This window comes from Chiloscyllium plagiosum, chromosome 32, assembly GCF_004010195.1.
Source record: "Chiloscyllium plagiosum isolate BGI_BamShark_2017 chromosome 32, ASM401019v2, whole genome shotgun sequence".
Lineage (NCBI taxonomy): Eukaryota > Metazoa > Chordata > Chondrichthyes > Orectolobiformes > Hemiscylliidae > Chiloscyllium > Chiloscyllium plagiosum.
In genome coordinates this window covers 33,182,670-33,206,522 of record NC_057741.1, presented here as the reverse complement: position 1 = coordinate 33,206,522, position 23,853 = coordinate 33,182,670, and the positions used below count along the sequence as shown (strand labels likewise).

Here is a 23,853-nt window from a genome sequence, read left to right as displayed (position 1 = left end):
TGCACTGCAATCTCAGCTTCTATCACATAGCCTTACTCAACTGGAATGTTGAGATGCTTGATTTATGCTCTTGCTGGTATTTCCACTAACTGACTGGCTATTAGAGGATGCTTGTGGGTGTATCTGCTGAATGTGCCACCAGAGTTTTCCAAGCTGTGGCCCAAACTACTTCTGTTATAATGCAAGTAGAGAAATTTGAAAGCACAGGCAAAAGATGCAGAAAATAGCACTACCAACTTCATGTCTTGCAGATTTGAATGACCGTGGCTCGATGTGTGTTGTACACACATAAGTTTACCCAATTATAGGAACAATACCTCAAATCTGACACTATTGTCTCTGGAGGTTGTGCCAGATTTCAGGTATATCTGGATTTCGGTTCAGGTGGTTCCAGCAGTGAGTAGTTTGAATCAAGCTGGATTGGATGAATTCAATAGTCCTTTGGAGCAAAGGATAGAGCATCAGTTGAAGCTGAAATTATTCTTCATATCACTCCACACCAATGCAGTGTATAACTAAACTGCCTGGGTAAGTTGTATTTCGTAAACAAAATTTACTCAATCAAAATTGATGCAGAGATTGTCAGGCTATTGGGTGACTCATTTTTAAGTCGTCAAAATTGAGGTACGGTACATTCATATCCAAAAGAAAATGGCATTTTAATTACAGAAGCGCTGCTGTTTAAGACTGCAGTCATATTTCATTACCAAAAGAAATGCTATCTTAAGATTCCCTTACTGTCCTCAAAAAGCAAATAAAAAGATAAAACAAATATTGATGAGGGTGACTAGAAACCTATCAAGCCTGGCAAGGGACATGTTTTCATTTGTTCAAATAATGTCCTATGCTTGAAACAGGTTTAAAGAAAGGCTCAAAATCAAACAACTAATTTCCTTGAGTTTATTAAAGGCAAGTGAAAAATCAAAGGTCTGATCAATCTATTACTTTCACACATTGGGTTGGTTTTCTTACTGACTGAAGCAGGTGAATCCAAGAAATCCTCTTTGTAGGATGTCACAGAGATTCTAGAACATCAGGAGAAGTAGTCTATTAAAATATTCATCTATAAAAAATTACACTTCTTTATGGGGAGCTAATGTTGAAGAACTGGGTGTCAGTTCTAACACTGCACTTTAAAATAAAAAGAATTGTCAATCCATGACATTAATTTGAACAAACTGCAGAATTACAGAACATTTACTTCTTAACATTATGAAGAATGTTTTCAATGTTAATAACATAATGTTATGAACAGGCCATTGGACCAGGAAGCTTAACTCTGTTTCTCTCTCCACAGATACCACAGACCTGTTGAGTTTCTCCAGCTATTTGTGTTTTTGGTTGTTTCAGATTTGCAACAACCACAGGTCTTTGTTTTACCTGAATGTTATTACCTGGACAAGCTGATATCAGATGGATTTGATGTTTATGACTTCACACCCACCACCACCCAGGATTGATTTTGTAATCCAGCATCACTTTACTGAGATACTGCTGAATTGATAAAGGTATTTTAAAGTTTTTCTTCTTTAATTCCAAGTACCCTTTGGCTGTCCCTTTCCTCAACTCTGTAAGCTCTTCCAGCCTTTTGCTCTCTCTGCTCCTCTAATATGGACTTCTTAATTACCATTTCTAATCATATGGATTGTTTCACTTTTGAGGGTAGTTGTAGAAGATAGTACTTGAAAGGGTTAATTGACATTGTGAGACAGGCTCTACTTATCAGATTGTGAAGGGCTGCTCCTGGAAGGAACTTCTTCAAACTTCCTTTGAAGAGACTTCGCAGTGGAACAAACTTGGTTAGAGACAAAAAAGAACGGTAGACGCTGGAATCCAAAGTAGATAGGCAGGAGGCTGGAAGAACACAGCAAGACAGGCAGCATCAACAGGTGTAGAAGTCAACATTTTGGGTGTAACCCTTCTTCAGGACTGGGAGTGGGTATCGTGAGAGCTGAAGATAAAGGGGGTTGTGAAGTGGGGTTAGGTGAAGACAGGTAGACGATATGACTTGGTTGGTCAATGGGAGGAATGAATCCGGTTGGTGGCAGGGAGGAGTAGAAGGGAGGGGCTGGAAAGGGAGTCAGGGAATGGGAAGGGAGGCTATTTGAAATTGGAGAATTTAATGTTGAGTCCTTCGGTTTGGTTCCAGTTGTGCACATTCTGTGTCCATGCAGCTAACAGTGATTTAACTTGTTCTTAAGTTGAGTAACCAGTTTCGATTCCCTACAGTATGGGAACAGGCACTTCGGCCCAATAAGTCACACCGACTGTCTGAAGAGTAACCCACCCTGTCCCATTCCCCTGCCCTATATTCACGCTGACTAATGCACCTAACACAATAGGCAATTTAGCATGGCTAATTCACCTGACCAGAACATCTTTGGATTGTGGGAGGAAACCCAAGCAGACAGTCACCCAATGCAGGAATTGAACCAGGGTTCTTGGTGCTGTGAGGCAGCAGTGCAAACCTCTGAGCCACCATGCCGCCCTAAATATTATGTATTAAATCTGTACTGTTAATCAAGATTGAGTTTATCTTCTGCAGAAAGCTAAATGTGGACATCCATCCTCACTTGGGATCAGTATTTTAGGTTAAGGCCAATTTGAAAAATTGGTGTGAATCTATCCAAGCCATGGTTACAGTTAACAAGACCACAACATAAACCATGTGGGCAGAGTGGAGGATTGTACCAAAGAAGAAAGTAAACTAGCGGTGATTGTTTAAAAATTAACAGGTCTTCATTATCAGGCAGAGATGAGGACAAATTTCTCACTCAAATGTTAAGCGTCTTATAGCCAATCAATTGCTTTTGAAGTATTGTAGTGCAGGAAAGGCAGCAGCCAATTACTGCACAGCAAGATGTGACATGATTGCTTATGCTATTGATGGAGGAATGAAGTTGGCCTAGAGTTTCTTTGAACTCAGAAGCAAGTGTGCTACTGTGAGCACTGTGATACCTTTTAAACTGGTTTTCTTACATAAATAGTAATAGATTGTGCAAAAGGCTTGAAAACACTTTGATACAACGAAATCTGATAAATTCATAAACAATGGAGGCAAGAAAGTACAATTCACCAATTAAATAGTCCATTTATGTATCGAGAATATTCGGTGAAATATAAATGCAGAAAATGCTGAAAACAGGTCTGGCAGCATGAGTGGGAAGAGAAATAGAGTTCATGTTTCAGATCAGTGACTCTTCCTTTGAACCACCAGGTTGACCACATATTTCCAACATTTTCTGCTTTTATTTCAGATTTCCAGCATACGTCTGTTATTATTTTAGGTGCAATATGTTCAATCTGATTTGAGCTGAGGTTGTGACTTGCGGCATGTCAAAAAAGCACTACATGCAAGGCATCTGGAAGCATTCTGTTTATTCATCTGAACTTGAAGCTCTCCTTGCATCTGACACAGAACAAAATCAAATGAATGAACCATCTCTTAAAAACAATTTGCTTTTAAGGAGATGGAATTGCTAATCCTGTAGTTAGCAATACATTCCTGAACAATATGTAATTTTTTTTTAAATGCATTATGCTCCTGCTGTCTAGCCAGAAACAAAGTACTTTTCAGGGGCGCAATGAAGTGGGGCCAATTTTAAACAAATTGGCTTAGGAAAATAAAAACCCACAGTAACTCAAACAGAGAGTCAATGTGGATACAGCATCCAAACACTGCTGCATCTGATCGTGTCAGTGTCACATTGAGCATATTGTGTCAAAATGGGTGAATTTATGCTCAGCCCTAAGCAGATACTGCGACCAGCCCTAAAAACAAGGAGAAGAGGTGATAGCCTAGTGGTTTATTGTCAGACTAGTAATCCAGAGATTCAGGTGATGTTCTTCAGACCGACAATTCCACCATGGCAGATGGTAGATTTTGAATTCAATTAGAAATGTCTAGAACCTCATGACTGAAACTGTTGTCAATCATCATAAAAATGCATCTTATTCATTCATTCTTCTGAAGAGAAGGAAAGCTGTTTTTACCATACTTGGTCTGGACTACATGTATTTCAAGAACCCACACCAAACACTGGGCCAGATTTTTCATTTAGTGATCATATACAGTCAATGACCACACAGTAAGTGTCATCAAAACACTTTCTTTCTCACTGGTAAGAACGTCCTTTCAATCACTATCAACTGGGACTGTAACTAATCAAAGTGTTCACTATGAGGAAATACAGCAGGTGTGATATCATCAAGCTGTCCCAGGTGATCACAAATTACACAAATAGAAAAGAGAAAGCACGATAAACAAAGTCACTTTTATTTAGTTTTTAAACTACTGATGAATTAAAGATTGGGACATACACATGCAGAAACACAAAATATTCTGTAAAAAAAATTTATAAAAACTACTCCCACCTTTATTAATCAGGTAAGAGCACTCCAAAAGCTACAAAATTATGTTTTCAGTGCCAACCTCACTCATCACTTTTTTTTTAAAACTAAAATCCTACTGATACCTCATTGATCTTCGTTGGCCATTTTAAAGCATTTCCCCCAGCAATGTGGGACAGAAATGCAAACTGATAGATTTTTGTCAGCCAAAAGTATAAAAGCTAATGGAATAAAAATATTGGAGTTACATTGATAATCAGTCATAACTATAGTGAATGGTCGAAGAGAATAGTTGTCAATTTGGAAGTTCTCCAAACACTGAGAGTAGTGCCTTTTGATAGTCACTGGACATCATAATTTGTTTTAAGAGGTGACTTGTTCAGTTGACTTGGCCATGTGTCAGTGGGCGGCACGGTGGCACAGTGGTTAGCACTGCTGCCTCGCAGCGCCAGAGACCCGGGTTCAATTCCCGACTCAGGCGACTGACTGTGTGGAGTTTGCACGTTCTCCCCGTGTCTGCGTGGGTGTCCTCCGGGTGCTCCGGTTTCCTCCCACAGTCCAAAGATGTGCAGTTCAGGTGAATTGGCCATGCTAAATTGCCCGTAGTGTTAGGTATAGGGGTAAATGTAGGGGTATGGGTGGGTTGCGCTTCGGCGGGTCGGTGTGGACCTGTTGGGCTGAAGGGCCTGTTTCCATACTGTAATGTAATGTAATCTAATCTAATCATAAAAAAAAAAGGAGCAATTCTCATTCAGAATACTAACAGAGAGTCAGCTTCAAGATCCCCTGCATGAAGTGTTTTTCTGAAATGTCACAAGTCACAACTTCAGCACAAATAAAATCAAACATACTAAAACAAGAGCAAATTATATGGGACTGGCTGTGGACCGTATCCTGTAAAGATGGCAATCCTTTGGAGACTGTGTTGGCACTTACATGTATGTGGCATGGCATTGTCAGTTATGTTAAAGTATTAATAAGCAGTATCCTTTCCTAAAGTTCAGAGAATTCATTGCATACTAGAAATTGTTTAGTCAATGTTGATTTGGTTCGTTTGTTACAGGAAAAGTTTTAAAATATGAAAACTTGATATTTCATGTGTCACGAGATTCAAATCTTGTTTAAAACTGTCAGTCTCTACCGTGATGGTAATAGATATTCAATAACAATGATTAATGGTCAAATAACTTGAGGAATCAGACAGCAGGAAGACCAGGTAGATTAGTAAAGCTTTCTTCCAGGTGCTGAAGTTCAAGTGTATCTGGATTATAACAGTGCGCTTGAGAAAATTGTTTAAATGATGCAACACCGTGGTGTACGTTTGAAGGTTTGCAGTATACATCATCAATAATTCGTAAGCAAGTTAACAATCATACATGTTAATGCAAAAAACAAAAGTGCACAGCTGCTTTCCCCTTGTGGGAAAATCTAGGACCAGAAGGTATCTAGGATCAGAACAAGGAGTCACCCATTAGTAAATCTGTGAAAGTTGTTACCACAGAAGCCTGTAGAGGTTGGGTCATTAACTATATTCAAGGCAGAAATGGACAGACATTTAATCTGTAAGGGAATCAGGAGTTATGAAGGAGAGGCAAGAAAGTGGAGCTGCACATGATCAGATCAGCAATGATCTCTATGAATAGTGGAGAAAACCCAAATGGCCTGGTTCTGCTCATACATATTATGGTTCAAGCTATTTAATTTGGGAAATAGGAAATGTCATTCTGTCACCAAAAAAAAAATTGCATTCACCTCGCATCAGCATTACACACCTTGATAAGCACAGAAATCGTCAGTGTTGTCTAAAGGAAAACTGAAGATGAAACATAAAGAGACATAATTTTGTCCCATATTCTACCCTCCAGATTAAAGTAAAAGCTGACATGTTAAAACAGAAACAGGTATTAAATCTGAATGAATTAGGATCCAAGATTTAACAATACAAAGAAGTCATATTTTAGCAAGGGACAAACAAAAGCAAAAAATTAAAACTTTTATGAACTTTACATACTCATACTGCCATTCAGCCCATCACACCTAGGTCAGATTTTGAAAGAGCTATTCAATTTGTCCCAATCCACTTCTCTTTACCTGTAATCCCAAGGTCTGTGTTTCATGTACGTTTTCAAATATAGTTTAAGAAAAAGGTAAATTGCTGGAAACCATCCTAGAACGTTTGGAAGATGTTCAGCACCTAAGGCAAACTAGCATTTTTATTGTACATTTTAACAAGTTTCAGAATCAAAGATCCAAACAATCCCAATCCAGATCAAAACATTGGGACTAGATTGGGTTGGGATATCTGGTCAGCATGGACAGGTTAGACCGAAGGGTCTGTTTCCATGCTGTACATCTCTATGACTCTATGACTATTACTGTCCCTTTTGCAATAAGAGTCAACTTTGGTTAACAGTACATTGCTACCCAAACTCCAGAAAAACGATTTTGCTTGGAGTCTTGCTTTGCATGGGATATCGACTGGAGAAGCTGGCTTGAATCTCTGTCCAATTTATGCCACTCAAATTTCCAAACATCATGAAATCAGGGAGGTTACTCTCATCTCTAGTTCATAGCTTCCTGCTTGCTATTCTATCAAGTAAAACTCCAAACTGGCAGCACAGCCTCAGTAGATTTACTGCGATGCAGAATATCATTTTATTGCCATGCCGCATTATTTCAAAGAAAAGCAAGAGAGAGTTCACCATGATGTTCTGTCCAATATATTGTCTTTTTAAACAATGTTACCAAGATAGATTATCTAATCATCTTTTCTCACTGCTGTTTGTGGGAGCTCACTCTGTGATTATACTTCAAGAATACCGGATGAAGTGCAAAACTTTGGCGTGTCCAAAGCTCATGAAAGATGTTACAGAAATGCAAGAAATCTGTTTGCCGTTGATGCATTCAAATTCAATCATGAATAGTGAGGCAAGTGACTGGAATACATCAGTCATTTGGGAACCAACAGCAAACAATCAATTGCTATGAAAACCCACTGAACTCACAACTGCTGCTCAGAGAATGGAATCCGCATATGGTTTAGTCTCCCAAAGAATGAGAATTCTACAGGGACTAATTTACAGTCTGACTCCCCAAAACCTGTCCATAACATACAAAACACAAGCCAGGAGTGTGATAGACTGCTTCCCGCTGGTCTGGATGAGTGCAGTTCCAACAAAAATCAGGAAGCTCGATACCATCCAAGACAAAACAGCCAGTTGCTTGGCACTGCATCCACGATCTTCAACATTCATTCCCCCCTCACTGCGATGCTCAGTTGCAGCAGGTGTATCACTTGCAATATGCACTGCAATGGCTCACTAAAACTGGTTCAACCAGGAAGCAGTTTTGAAATCTGTGACCTCTACCATAAGGGCAAGGCTGGAAGATGCAGGGAGCACCACCACCACCTGCAAGTTCCCCTCCAAGCCACCCACCATCCTGACTTCGAACTGAATCCTTCACTAGCTTTGGTTCAAAATCCTGGAACTCCTGCCCATGAAAGCATTATGAGTGCAACATACACCACATGACAGCAGTTCAACAAGACAGCTCACCATCACCAAATTAAGGATGGGCAATAAACATTGGTCTAGTTCACAACCGGATCCCGTAAAAGAATTCTTTAAAAAAAATGTTCCTTGATTGGATAAACTGGCTCACAATCCAAGAATAAAACCATCATTAAATTCAGAATGGAAATTGAATGGGTTAGCATTGTCCAATATCATGGAATGACCTTTAACCTAGCAAGTTTGCAAGGAAGAAACAAATGCAATTTGCCGATCATTCTAACTTTTGTTTAAAATAATTCATGGGATGACTTAGCTACGAGATAAATAGTCTGTCAGAATACTATTTGTTGATGCAAATGAAAAACTAGCAACTCATTGTAATGACACAAACAATTCTGCTTCATCAGCATTTTTCAGTTTCTTGCAAGGCATTCAGACTCATATAAATGCATTTGTTAATACTATTGTAGGTTGCCCAACATTTGTGAGCCGTACCTAGACAACGATTGAGAGAAATTAAATTTGTTGGCAAGGTCATTCGTGTATTCACAAACTCTTCAGTGCAATATCAGAATTTTTCAAATATATTGCTGTATAAGGAGCTTCGGTGAATTTCTGCAGGTGCATCTTCAAGATGGTACACACTGGTCCTACTGAACATCGGTGGTGGAGAGCTAAATGTTTGTGAATGTGATGCCAATCAAGCGAGATGGTTTGTCCTGAGTTTTGACAAGCTTCTTGAGTGTTGTTGAAGCTACATCCATCCAGGCAATTGGGGAGTATTCCATCACACGCCTGACTTATGCCTTGTAGATGATGAACAGGCTTTGGGAAGTCAGGAGAAGCATTACTTGTTGCAAGATTTGCATGCAGCAACTCGAAACAATCAATGCAGCACCTCAGATGCACCTCCTCACTCTCAACATTTCTTTCAATTATTACATGATCCACAAAATTTGGATACAGCGCTTCAGTAATAAATGGTTATAGAGGATTAAATTGTGGTGACCAGTATTTCCTGTGTGAAGGACTAACCTGATTCAGCCCAAGACATTGTGCAGGAATCCTTCAAGGGAGCATCCAAGGCTCACTCAGCTTCAGCTTCTTCTTGGAGAAAGTGAGGTCTGCAGATGCTGGAGATCAAAGTTGAAACTTTATTGCTGGAACAGCACAGCAGGTCAGGCAGCATCCAGGGAACAGGAGATTCGACGTTTCGGGCACAGGCCCTTCTTCAGGAATGAGCAGAGAAGATAGCAAATGTTGTCCCCTTGTTCAAGAAGGGGAGTAGAGACAACTTTGGTAATTATAGAGCAGTGAGCCTTACTTCAGTTGTGGGTAAAGTGCTGGAAAGAATTATAAGATATAGGATTTATTATTAACTAGAAAGGAACAATTTGATTAGGGATAGTCAACACAGTTTTGTGAAGGGCAGGTCGTGCCTCGCAAAGCTTATTGAGATGGTTGAGAAGATGAATGAGGGTATAGTGGTTGATGTGGTGTACATGGATTTCAGTAAAGCGTTTGATAAGGTTCCCCATGGTAAGCTGTTGCAGTAAATATGGAGGTATGGGATTGAGGGTGATTTAGTGGTATGAATCAGAAATTGGTTAGCTGAAAGAAGACAGAGAGTGGTGGTGGCAAATGTTCATCCTGGTGTTCAGTTATTAGTGGTATACCATAAGGATCTGTTTAGGGGCCACTGCTGTTTGTCATTTTTATACATGACCTGGATGATGGCGTAGAAGGATGGGTTAGTAAATTTACAAATGACTCTAAGGTCGGTCGAGCTGTGGACAGTGCTGAAGGATATTGCTGCTTACAGAGGGACATAGATAAGCTGCAGAGTTGGGCTGAAAGGTGGCAAATGGAGTTTAATGCAGAAAAGTGTGAGGTGATTCATTTTGGAAGAAGTAACAGTAATACAGAGTACTGGGGTAATGGTAAGGTTCTTGCAGTGTGGATGAGCAGAAAGATCTCCGTGTCCATGTACATAGATCCCTGAAAGTTGCCACCCAGGTTAATAGGATTGTTAAGAAGGCATATGAACCATGGGGTTATGTTGCAGCTGTAGGAAACTATGGTGTGGCCGCACTTGGAGTATTGCGTACAGTTCTGGTTACCACATTATAGGAAGGATGTGTAAGTTTTGGAAAAGATGCAGAGGAGATTTATGAGGATATTGTCTGGTATGGAAGGAAGGTCTTCTGAGGAAAGACTGAGTGACCTGAGGCTGTTTTCGTTAGAAGGAAGAGGTTGAGAGGTGACTTAATAGAGATGTGAAAGATGATCAGAGGATTAGATAGTGTTAGCAGAGAGAGACGTTTTCCTCGGATAGTGATGGCTAGCATGAGAGGACATAGCTTTAAATTGAGCGGTGATAGATATAGGACAGATGTCAGAGGGGTAGTTTCTTTACTCAGAGAGTAGTAATGGCGTGAAACTCCCTGCCTGCAACTGTAGTAGACTCACCGACTTTAATGTCTTTTTAAATGGCCATTGGATAAACATATGGATGATAATGCAACAATGCAGGTTAGTTCAGCTTCAGGCTGGTTTCACAGGTCAGCACAACATTGAGGGTCAGAGAGCCTGGACTGTGCTGTAATGTTCTGTGTTCTTTGAAAGCAAGATAATATTTCGAGTCTGGCGATTCTTCATCAGAACTGTTAACAGCTCAGGAAAGGTGGTAATATATTGAAGTGACGTTTGTGGGAAGGGGTTGGTCTTGCACAAGGTGACTTACTTGCCGATTTACTTCCTCCAACCTCAGTATCCAAGGCCTCAGGCACACCTTCCAGGTGAAGCAGCAGCTTACCTGCACTTCTCTCAACTCATTTATTTCATTCACTGCTCAGAATGTGGTCTCCTGTATATCGGGGGAGATGAAACACAGATTTGATGACCGCTTTGCTGAACACCTACACTCTGTCTGTAAAACATGACCCAGAGTTTCCCACTGCCTCCACTTCAACACACCACTGTGTTCCTACACCAACATTTCTGTCCCAGATCTGTTGCAGTGTTCCTTAACGCAAGTTCAAAGAACAACACTTCATTTTCCACTTGGGGATTCTGTTCACTCTCTGCTCATTCCTGAAGAAGGGCCTGTGCCCGAAACGTCGAATCTCCTGTTCCCTGGATGCTGCCTGACCTGCTGTGCTGTTCCAGCAATAAAGTTTCAACTTCAGCTTCTTCTTAACAACTTTCCTTTCACTATCAGGTTTGAAGTAGATCTGGTCGCTAATTTTGTAGCATTCAACACATTTCGCAATTTCTCACATGATAAAGCAGACCATACCCACATTCAGTAAAACCATGTTCAGGATTGGACTGTTAAATAGGATGTAACACATATGGTACCCTAATGCTACTGAATATCATCTCCAACAAGCCAAGAGCCCAACCATCTCCACATTGCACTTGATGATATTAACTTCACTGAATTTACAGTCATCAACATCTCCAGGGATCAAGATTATTCAGAAATCTAACTGGACGAGAAACAGAGAGCAGTTCAGATGGTGGCTATCCTGTAGTAAGTGTTTCAGTTTCTGTCTCCTCTATTACCTAAAAAACACAAGTCATAAGTGTGATGGAACACTCACCTCTTGCTTGGGTGGATAAAACTGTAGTAACACTCAATTGTGTCCATAACAAAATAACGGCTTTATCAGCACCTCATCCAATAGCATCTATACCCTTTGACATTGGTGCACCATGGTTACAGTACCATCCACAAGATATATCCAGCAACTCTCCAAAACTTCTTCAACAATTCCATCAGCCAATGCATCGGAACACCAACAATCCAATTATTCCTTGTCACCACACTCTGCTCTCACTTTGATATCCAATGCCATTCCTTCATTATTATCCAGTCCGTGCAATAAATGGTAACCTTACCACTGATGTCCACGTGGCCAGACTTCTTTAAAATTCACCGTGAAGGTAACTATCCCACAACCACCTGATACTGTCCTCTGCTACTCCAAATCTTCCATTTTCACAGAATTGGCAAGACTCAATGGATATATTAAAATATTGGAGTTGGACCTAAATAGGGAGTCTTCTGACAGTTCCAGTTTTTGCTTGTAGGAGGATAAGACAAGCGGTGATTTACACTGCACGTAACACAAACTCACCATTTGGACTCTGTGCTGATTACAAACAGGCTCAATTTTAGCTGCTGAAAGGGCCTTCACCTGTTATTTGAGAGACACTAATTTATGGAGTACTTTAAAAGAAAACCCACCTTTCATGCACGAGAAGTATAACAGTTCATGTGTCATCATTTTAAAAAGAGTTGACAGGCTATCTGCTATCAAACAATAGAAAAATTGCCTTCTGGTCATGCAGAGGTCATTCTTAACATTTCACCAAGAGCTATTATTATAAATGCTTGGCTCAGTTTCAAAATCAACCCTGCGAGGAATATTGTGTGCAGATCCAAAGACCACACCTTCACAAAGACATAGTGGCCTTGAAGGGAGTAGATTATAGATTTATAAGAATGATACTTGGACATCAAGGGTTAAGTTATGAAAAGAGACTTTTTATAAATTAGACCTATTTTTCTAGAATTTAGAAGACTTAGGAGTGAACTGATTGAAGTCTTCAATCTGTTAACAGGAAAAGACTGGGTAGACAAACTATTTCCCCTAGTTGGGGATTCTAGATCTAGGTGGCATAGACTGCTAAGTAGGGCCAGACTGTTTAGGAGAGATGTGAAAAAGAGATTGCCACACAAAGAGCAGTAGATGTTTGGAATGCTCTTCCACAAATGGCAGTTGATGGAAGATCAGTTGTTAATGTTAAATCTGTGACAGATAATTTTTGTTAAGCAAAGGTACTAAGGGATATTGGGCAAAGACGGATATATGGAATTAGGCGACAGATCAACCATGATCTCATTGAATTGTAGATCAGGCTCAAGAGAATGAATGGCTTACTCCTCTCCTATGTTCTTTTCTCAGCAGGGATTCTATTTTATTGAAAGTTTTAAAATGCTATTAAAGGATCTGTGCTCTTTCATCTGTGTTCTGAATAAAGGTTTGTTTGTTTTTAGCAGATATTACCCATATGAGGAGATGTGAAAGGGAGATTTTTCACTATCAAGTTTGTATGAAATTAAAAATCACAAAACTCCAGATTATAGTACAACAAGTTTATTTGGAAGTACACGCTTTCGCAGCATTGCTCCTTCGTCAGGTAGCTAGTGGGGCATGATCATAGGTCATAGAATTTATAGTCAAATATCAAAGCATTATACAACTGATGCAATGTATTCAACAAATCTAGATTGCTGTTGTCTTTAATTAAAGACTCTCTAGGACACCCACACGAACCAACCCCACCGCCCCATGTCCGAACACTTCAACTCCCCAAAATGACTCCATCAAGGACATGCAGATCCTGGGCCTCCTCCATCGCCACTCCCTAACCACCTGACGCCTGGAGGAAGAACACCTCATCTTCTGCCTCAGGACTCTCCAACCCCTCAGCATCAGTGTGGATTTCACCAGTTTCCTCATTTCCCCACCCCCCACCTTATCCCAGTTCCAACCTTCCACTCGGCACTGCCCTCATGACCTTTCCTACCTGTCCATCTTCCTTCTCACCCTTCTGCTTCACCCTCCTCTCTGACCTATCACCATTACCCACATCTCCATCAACCAATCGCATTCTCAGCTACACTTCCCCCAGCTCCATCCTCCTCCCATTTATCTCTCTACCTTCCTGGCTCACAAGCCTCATTCCTGATGAAGGGCTTTTGCCAGAAATGTTGATTCTTCTGCTCCTCAGCTGCTGCCTGACCTGCTGTGCTTTTCCAGCACCACACTCTCGACAGCAATCTAGGTTTGTTGAATAAATTGCATCAGTTGTATGACACTTTGATCTTCTACTATAACTTTTGTCCTATGATCGTGCCCCAATAGATACATGAGGAAGGAGTAATGCTCCAAAAGCTTGTACTACCAAATAAACCTGTTGGACTATAACCTGGTGTTGTGTGATTTTTAACTTTGTCCACACCAGTCCAACACCGGCACCTCCACATCATGTTTGTATGATTGACAGTATTAGATTATTCTAAGTACTTCCTTTCATCCTCAAATGGCTGGGGTCTGTCAAAGGTGGAAACTGAGTGTGCAGTTACAGAGGTGGTGTAGGGGATGGAGGTGACACAAATTTGCACACAGGTAGCATTTTGGAGGGCATGGAGGGGTAGATGGGAGGACTGAATTAGGGTGGGGGTATGAGTTGCTTTGCAGGTGGAGGACTCTCTGTCTCTTTGCATAGAAAAGTAATCACTTTATTCAGCACATCCTCTACCATTATTACAGAAACGTCCAGCACACCATGAGTATGGCTGTGTCTTTAGATGGGAACGTATAATGAAGATATTGAATCCACCATTTATTTATCTCAATCTTCATTCCCTCTAAAGCCAAAAGGAAGTTGGGAGAATGTTGTAACTGAATGGATCGCTTGTTTTAAGTTTTTGCCCCACCTCAAAAGAGAAACCAGGAAAGAGATCCTAAAGCAAAATATAGTGAGCAATGAACATCTGAAATAAGGGCAGAACATTCTGGAAATATCCAGCAGGTAAAGCTGCAACTGTGAGAAAGAAAGAGAGTTAATGCATCAGAACGATGACCTTACACCAGCATCATTCTCCTATCCTCTGTTTTTATTGTTGACATGGTTCTGCCGGGTTGTATGCATTCGCACAACGTTGTGGAATGCTTTGACATTGCGATAATAGTAAGACAGACATGGTGATGGCAGATTTAGATTTCATTTGATTGTGTAAAATGGCTGTCAATAAAGTTGATGGAACTAAAAATTGCACAGCAACATAAATCGGACAGCTGACTCACTAACACCAATTTATGCTGTCGCATAAAGTCACAATGGACCCTGATTGACACAACACAACAAAATGACCATCTATTAAAGCAACCGCACAGTTTCTTAGTGAATCATCAATTAATTCCCTGATAACACAAACCAGGTTGCATGCTTTCAATTTGTTTCTTTTTATGAAGTCATTTAGACGCTCATTACTCTTATTAGATTATCTATGTGGTAAAAAAACATTATCTATGAGATAGAAAAAGCATCACATGCTAAGAGAGAGAACACTTTGGTGATTGTTTAATAAATATACCTATGGGTTAAAAGGCACCACAATTTAATTTAGAAGAAAATTAGCATTTGTTTTAAGAATAGACAGTGAGCATTCTCCTTTGACTATTAGTTATGTTATCTGTGCTACCAGTGTTGATTGCACCATTCTGTTCTGTAGGCCACATAAATTCTGTTAGAAAGAAATTTTCCAAACTCTGTTGTACTGTATGACATCCAAGCTAATCCTCAAACTAATATGCAAGCTGTATTCGGACAAGGACAGAAAATAAATCATCTCTTTTATTATAGCTTCCTTTTGCAGTTCAGCTCTCCACTAGTGAGGTAATAAGGGATGATTTCAAACAACTGGGGAACAGTCATAGTTCATTATCGAGGTTAACAATCCATTCAACAGCTTCAGCTGATACATTGTTGAGATACCATCTGGAGTGGGCCTTTTAGGGCAGGTGTTCAATATTTAGGCAATCATCTGACTGAAATGGCCACAGCTACAAGTTGAGCTGTTCCTCACGTTTCACTTGTGGAGCACCACCTCTTCACTGGACCATCACAAGCCATTGAAGGTTCCCCAAGTTTTCCACTTATGGTTGTCAAATTTTACAAGGAACCATTCTGAAGAAAGGTCACTGGACCTGAAACGTTAACTCTGCTTTCTCTCCACAGGTGTTGCCATGGCCTGCTGACTTTCTCCAGGAACTTCTATTTTTGTTACAAAGTGATGAAGATAGGTTGTCAATGGGCAGATATTTGGCACTGGAGTATAACATGGGAAATGTGACCTCGTCTAGTTTGGCAGGAAGAACAGAAAAGCAGATTAAAAAAGTGAAGAGAAATGCAGAAGTCTGAGATCTTGGTGTCCTAGTACATGAATCACAAAATGCCAGTTTGCAGATACATCAAGTCATCAGGAAGGCAGATGGAACATTGGTGTTTATTGCAAGAATAGAATATAACAATTAGGAATGAACAGGGACTTGGTGAGACCATGTCTAGAGAACAGTGTACAGTTTTGCTCTATGTATTGAATATGTCTATGAGGTTCAAAGTAGGTTAATTCAAATCATCCTCATGAGAAAAGGTTGGTCTTTTACTCATTTCAGTTTAGAAGGCTGCAAAGTGAATCATACAAGATCCTGGAAGCACTTGATAGGGTGGGTATAAAGATGAGGCTGCCCTATGGGGACCCAGTTTAAGAATGAGATAACTCCTCCTTAAGATAGATTTGCGAATTTGTTTTCTCTCTCAGAAGGTCCTTGGACTGTGAAATTCTTTTCCATAGCAATCAGTTAAGTTAAGTCATTGAATGCATTTGATTTTGGGATTTATGATTGACAAGGGAATCAAAGGCTTTTGGGAGACAGATAGGAAAGTGGAGTTGAGACCACAATTGGATCAGTTATGATCTTACTGAATGGCAGAATAAAATTGGACATTCCTGGTGCAGTGCTAATGTCATTAACCTGAGGTTCTGGGTTATGAGGTCAATGTTCTGGGGACATGGGTTCAGGTCTGACCATGATGGCAAAGGGTGAAATTTAAATTCAATATAAAAAAAATCTGAGATTTCAAAAGTGGCTTTATGGTGATAATGTGAATTGTTCTAATAACCCTCTGCTTTGCTAATGATAAGGCAATTTTGCAGTGTAATGTCAACGTGCTAGCAATCCAGAACCCATGGTTAATTTTTGGGGGATGAGTTCCAATCCCACCATAGCAGATGGTGATATTTGAATGTATTAAAATAATCTGGAATAAATGGCGACCATGTGACTACCACCGATTGTTGTACATAAGCACCTGGTTCATGAAAGACCTTTAGGGAAGGAAATCTGCCACCATTAATCAGTCAGGCCTACATATGACTCCAGACCCATAGCAATGTGATTGACTCTAAGTGGACAACAGGGATGAGCAATAAATGCTGGCTTTTTAGGGCTGTTAATTGTTTGTAGGTATGGGGCTTGTTCCAATAAGGGTTAAGAAATTGTGTGTGTGTGTGTGTGTTTTTTTTGAGGGAGTTATCTATCAGCAAATTGCATTCTTGAGGAAGGTATTTTCTCAGTGAACATGAGCAAGCTCCGTTCTTCATCTGAAGACCAGGGAAGAACCTCATGTGCCTTTCTATGTCGAACCAGATATTTACCAAAACACCAAGACCATGGGCAAGGCAAGAATGATCTCCTGGAGATAGCAGTACCCAACATCTTGGGAAGCAGAACCAACACATTACCCACTGCTTCACCATCCTGCTCTATCCTACAGCAAAGTACAGCTACTCTGCCCAGTTCAAGTGATGCTATACAAGATTAAGACCTCGCAGAAGACTTGAGGGCTATTTCTGGAAGGTTAGGAGCTACACAGCTCAGGTGGGTTATGTGCTACAATGCTAGTGAAGGGAAGGCTTTAAGAAATTAATTAAAATTTAACAGTGGTGACAAGCATTCAACCTCTCACATTTCTCTCTCAAAATTTTCAGATTTGGTGTTTTTTTAACAAAGTTTAGAGCCAGCTAATAAAGAAAAATAAGGAAGAATATATGCTTACAATTCATTTTGTATGCAATTAATGAAATTTTTTTCATTTTCCAATAGATTTAAATCTCAATATTTACAGGTAGCTGACTGAGGAGGGTGAGAGGAAAGTTAGAAATGGATGAAGCAACCAATCAGGTCACGGACACCGAAGACTAACAGGTTTGCCATTCGCAGCAGGCCTGAGAGAAAAGCTTTTATCTGCTTTCATCAGCTCCTTGTAAATATTGAGAATTAAATCTATTGAAAAATGTATAAAATTCCATTAATTGCACCCAAAATGAATCGTAGCATATTCTCTTTCTTGTTTCTTTTTATTTGCTGGTTTAGCAGCATGTCCAAAAGACTGCTTCCAACAGTGCAGCACTTACTTAGTACATCACTAAACTGTTCAGGGATATGTTATTATCTTCTAAAGAAGAGAATGCAACCCTGTACACTTAATTTTCTTTTAGAATGAATAATCAGTTTTGCTGCATGGTTAAAAACAAACTTTAACTTTAATATTTGAACTGAAATGTGACCTTGAAAATCAAAGCAACATATGAGATTAGGCAAGTTAACCTGAATTGATTGTTTTGCTGTAATTATTAAGTATTTGTGCTCATACACATCACAAACATCACACAAACCAACTATACGTGTTTATGTGTGGTATTTTGCATCATCTATTTGCCAATTTTTCACCTTGTGTAACAATGCAAAATGAGAGCACCATCTAGAATACTTCAAAATAATATTGTCACAATAATCAAAGATTAACAGAAAGAATTCAGTTCAGATGTTTGATGTATTTCTGCCTAATTTGCTGCTCTAGGTCCCAGCTTAGTGTTATTAGCTACTGCTCAAAGTGTTAAATTTAGCCAATATTTAGGTTACTGGTAGTGTATTAATAGAAGCAAAGAACAAGAAGGGCTATCAAAAGGTGGAGGATAAATGACAGAGCTATTTGTGCACTCCCTAAATGCACCTTGTGCTGTGTGAAATGGAATGTTCTCTTTCATGAACTGTGCGATTGCCTTCACACAATTTGGGAATTTACACTGAACAGGTCTAATTATAGCAACAGGAATGTCCTGCCAAGGATAACAGATGTTGAAAGAACTTATATAGTTTCCCAAAGTAGGACACACAGAAGGAAGTTCACGCCCACCATCTTCCAAGTTTATCTTTCGATCACATTCTACCTTGGTGAAAAGCGAGGGTTCACAGTTTCAAAAAAGCCTTCACCATACAGAACTGGAATCGATTTGTTACTTAATAGTTTCATTTTGTTTCTATAAGGATATTCAAGGCATAAGCATTATACTAATAGAGCTCATACAGTCACTTGTTCCACATTCTCATAATGCAGCTTGCTATCTCCGTATTTCAAGTAATTATTAATATCCTGTGACAAATTCAGCAAATGGAACCTGAGACAGCTTCCGTTTTACAGAGATGCGGGTGCTGCTGGCAAGACCAGCACTTGTTGCCCATTCCTAATGACACGTGGTCCCCAGAATATAAACCTGGTTCTTTGGATTATACACCACCACACCACTACCTCTGCTTAAAATGTGACTGACAAGAGTGAGATTTTGAAAACAAATATTCTTTGAAGAAATACTTTGGCTGATTAAATATTCAAAAGATTAGGAATACAGCTGGAATTCACAAGACTATAGGAAAAGTGCACTTGTACTGGATAAATTAGATAGCTCTTTTGAAGGGCTGGTATAAACATGATGAAAAGAATGGCCTCCTCCTATGCTGTATCATTCCTGTATCCTACCTTTTGCAGAACAGAGGCATATTTTTTTTGTATAGGCAACTATTATTTCTAGAATGCTCTATTAGAGACAAAGTTAATATGGAGTCTTAAAAGCAAGTTAGTGCTATCTTAAGTAGAACCAAGGGAAAATGCAAAATTTTAATTAAAAACAAGTCTCTGAAAATGCACGGTTTTAACAGGAAGCTGAGTGTTGCTGACCAATGGGGAATAGATAGGGAGAGAATACTCCACAGAAAAACGTTTGAGATAATTTACAGTTTAGAGGTGAGGATGAACTGACGGGTCAGAAGCATTATACTAATGAATGAGTCAAAAGGTTATGCTCATGAATTTGATGAACATTTTAATCCACAAGAAGCATTCATGCCTTCAACCTCTGTTGATATTTTTGACTGCACTTGTAAAAATGATTTACTTGGACTCCTTGATGCAATTTTTCAACTTAAGGAATTGTACAAGGTTGTTTTTGGAGCAAGGACACGAAATTGAGTAAAACCTATATCCAGAGACTTTCCTGTTTATTCTCTGTGCACCCCCCAACCCCCGCCGAGTTCTTTCAACGCAAAAGTCAACAACTGTCATGACATTTTTACGGGAATTCCATGTTGACATCGGCCTGTAAATTAGAACTCCTGCTGCCCTGTTGTTTGATGTTTAGGAACAAAACCACACACTGATCTCAAATGCAAACGTTGTTCTTCTCCTTGAGTTCTCTGAGAAAAAAGCAAGAGACTGAACTGAAAAAGCGGAAAGAAAAAGTTTTATAAACGTTGAAAAAAACTTCAACCACAATTTTTGAGCTGTAAGAATGAGGTTCCTGGACTTATGATGTTCCATTTATGGGTGAACAGATTGACTGTCAAATGCAAGAACAAAACGCCCAATGTTAAAAGAATCCAATGTTGTTACACTGTTAACGTAGTCCTAACTCTCTGCAGCATGCAAATTCATATTTTGTAATAGTAATAGAAGGGAGGCTAACAGTATGATAGAGAAACAAGACGGCGACTACTGTTTTGAGCACACACGCAGTTAAGAAGAAGAAAGCCTTGCATTGATATGACACCCACTAATTAAACACTTTTGAAGTGTTGTCACTGTTGTAATGTCAACCATATGGCCGTCAGTTTAAGCACAGTGAATACCACAAACAGCAGTGTTATAATGACCAGGTAATCTGCTTAATGTGATGACTAAGGGATAAGTATTGCCCAGAATACTGGAGATAACTTTAATCTTCATCAAAATAATGTCCTGGGATCTTTCAATTTAACTGAAAGAGCAGGTGGTGCCTTGACTTAATGGTGCATTGACAATCCAGACTCTCCATTGGAACAGCTCTCCTTCAGTTTATGCTCAAGTCTTGCAATAGAACTTGAACCAACTTCCAGATTCAGGAGGAGGGAAGGCTCAAAACTAAGCCACAGCTCAGACCTAAACACAAGCATCAGGAGCTTTCTCTTCTAGTTGGCCTTCTGATCCACAAGCGTTGCCATACAAATACCTGACAAAAAAACTCGACATCAAAATAACACGGAACACAGTGGAGTAGCTGAACTTACCCAAAAGATAACTACTAAACACAACAGAAAGAGATAAGACTTGTACATTCAAGCATATTCAAGATTGTATATCAGCCTAATAATTCTTTGTTACCAACAAACAACATTTATTTCAAATTTTAATTATTATTGGAGATTTAAAACAACTTTCTATTTCTGTCCCATTTATCTTCCTTAGTCTCTTCCTTTTCCTCTTTTTATTTTGTAACTTTTATGACATTTAATTAAATATTCCAATTCGCACTTCCAATTTAGACTCTGTATGTTCCACTGAAATATTTTTAGTCAGACTGCTTGACACTGCTGTCTGGACAAATCCCAGATCCACTGTTGAGGGTGTTTGTGGCACCGTTAGATTCCTGGTGATGGTCAGTTTTCATTTAAACTGCACAAAATTTGTGGGAAGTTGTAAATATAAAGAGCAGCTGGGAGTGTCCGATCTTGGCTGACCATAAAATATGGATAATGATAAAAAGGGCCAAAAGAGCAAGATACTTGAGAGCAATGCAGTAGCAGATGGGGAATGCAGTAACACAACAGAAGTACTTGCAGCAAAATCATACAACATACTCCTGAGTACAAAGCAGTAATCATATCAAATTCTTGTAACATTATAACAGTAGAAAATTCCATTCAAGTTAAAATCTCAGTTACACTGTAATAATTAATAGTTAATACAAGTATGAATGCTGACAAATTCACTTAGATGATTAAAAATTTATCTTTGGATTAACTTAATCTATCCATTCTGACTAGGCTGGGAGCTTGTGTATGGCATCTATGTGCTGCTGTTTATTATGTAGGTCACAGACTCCATCAACTGCATCAGTCCTACACTATATCCAACATTAGCGGTCCATAGCCAAGTTACCTCCCACTGTACCAATGTGTCCTTTGGTTTCAATAATGCTATTGCAAATTAATTGTGTGCACATGTCTACCTGAATAGAGATACAAAATAATTCATTCTATTTATTTTTAATCAGAGTACCTACTTAAAGGACCTGTACAACTAAGTTATTACTTATTTAAGCAACTGTAACTTTCATGAACTGTGATTATTCCTGGGGTTGCCATTTGCAAAAGATGAATAATTTAGATAAAATATCACAAAACTCTCAGGCCAAATTCATCCTGCTGTCCTTTGGCTATGTGAACGGAATGAGGGTACAAATTTGCTGATTTGATTTTCTGATGCTGCTTTTCTCAAATTTTGCTCTATTAATCCAAAGGCACACTCAGGGAGCCATTTGACCCATTGAGTTCACACCGACCCTCCAATGAGTGTTCATCCAGACCCATACCACCCCTCCTCACCCCCATAACCCTGTATTTCCCATGGTTATTCATATAGCCTGCACATCTCTGGACACCATGTGGCAATTTAGCATGGCCAATTCACCTAACCTGCTCATTTTTGGACTGTGGGAGGAAATCAGAGCACCCAGAGAAAACCCATGCAGTCACGGGGAGAATGTACAAACTCCATACAGCTGAGGGTGGAATTGAACCCAGATCCCTAGCACTGTGAGGCAGCACTGCTAACCATTGAGTCACCGCGCTGCTCCATATAAAAGGCATTTCAATGGGTATGTGAGTAGGAAGGGTTTAGAGGCATATTGGCAAAATGCTGGCAAATGGGATCAGTTCAGATCTGGTCAGCACAGACGAGTTGAACCAAAGGGTCTATTTTCATGCTATATGACTCTGTTTCCATAATGTCACCAAGAAAATCTCAACCACACAGTTTACTCCATTAAACAAAAAAAAACTGCAGATGCTGAAAATCAGAAACAAAAGCAGAATTGTTGGAAAAACTCAGCAGATCTGGCAGCATCTGTGGAGACAAAGCCAAGTTAACATTTTTGTTCCAGTCACCCTTCAGCAATATTTCCAGAAGTTTCTGCTTCTGTTTCAGTTTACTGCATTTTCTAGAAACACTCAGTGGTTTAAGCAATATCTGTAAAGTGAGAAACACAGTTAATATTTCCAGTCCACAACCTTTCGTTCAGCAATAACTTATAGATATTTTAAATCAACTTAATATATTATGATCACCTCGAGAGCCTAGCGAGATTACTACTGCACCTCAGCACCAGCTTCAATACCTACAGCACCCTTATGGCAATTAAACTTTTCAGGAGCATTTTGAAAAAAATGACATTGAGCCTTTTAAGGATGAGTTATATCAGATGATCAAGATCTCAGTTTTAAGAAAAGCCTTAAATGATGAATGTGAGGCAAGAGGCTGCCCTTCTTTTAATTCATGTATATTGGGTCAGTCCATTGGAATTCTTCTTAATCATTAGAATGCATCTATTTTCTGTATTCTGAAATATCCCCTCAATGATTGCCATTGCATCTCTAATGACTTATCCTTTCACTCAATTTGTCATTCGCTTTAGCTGGCTTTGTCCTCTGGCCTTCATAACTGTTCTTTTATACGTTTTATAAAGTATTCTTGGACCAACTCCTCTCTCCCACAGAGTGAATGCAACATTCAATCATATTATAGTTGTGGCTACCTGAGGTGCCTTCATTGTGAGATCATTAATTAACCCTGTCTCATAGCACAATTCCAGGTCTAGCCTAGCCTGCCTGCTCAATGGTCAGCTCCAGAATATGTTGTTCCAAGAAGCTATCCTAAACAAGAAAATTCTACACCCTCCTGTTCTAGACTACTTAGACTACATAGAACATAACAACGCTGTACAGACCCTTCGGCCCTCAATGTTGCACTGACCTGTGGTACCAATCTGAAGACCATCTATCCTATGCTATTCCATTTTCATCCATATGTTTATCCAATGACAATTTAAATGTCCTTAAAGTTGGCGAGTGTACTACTGTTGTCTACTACCTCTGCCTCTTTGACTTTCCATGCAATTTAAATAAAAATATTCCAAGATTATTGCCGTGCCTTTCTAACAAGCTCCCATTATTTCTTTATTTATGATGTAGTTACTATG

At 39.4% G+C, this 23,853-nt stretch overlaps 1 protein-coding gene across 9 annotated transcripts in view; it reads right to left on the bottom strand.

Annotated features, from left to right (window-relative positions):
• The window catches only part of ccser1 (coiled-coil serine-rich protein 1), a 1,299,391-nt gene that overhangs the window by 578,899 nt on the left and 696,639 nt on the right, over positions 1-23,853 (bottom strand). The window contains exon 10 of one of the 9 annotated variants that reach the window (XM_043674399.1): positions 19,916-20,035. The exons of the other annotated variants lie outside the window; for them this stretch is intronic. Within the exon in view, the coding sequence (XP_043530334.1) occupies positions 19,946-20,035 (90 nt within the window). The 3' untranslated portion in view covers positions 19,916-19,945. Of the gene's footprint in view, positions 1-19,915; positions 20,036-23,853 lie in introns of those variants that run through there. 9 annotated transcript variants of the gene reach the window in all.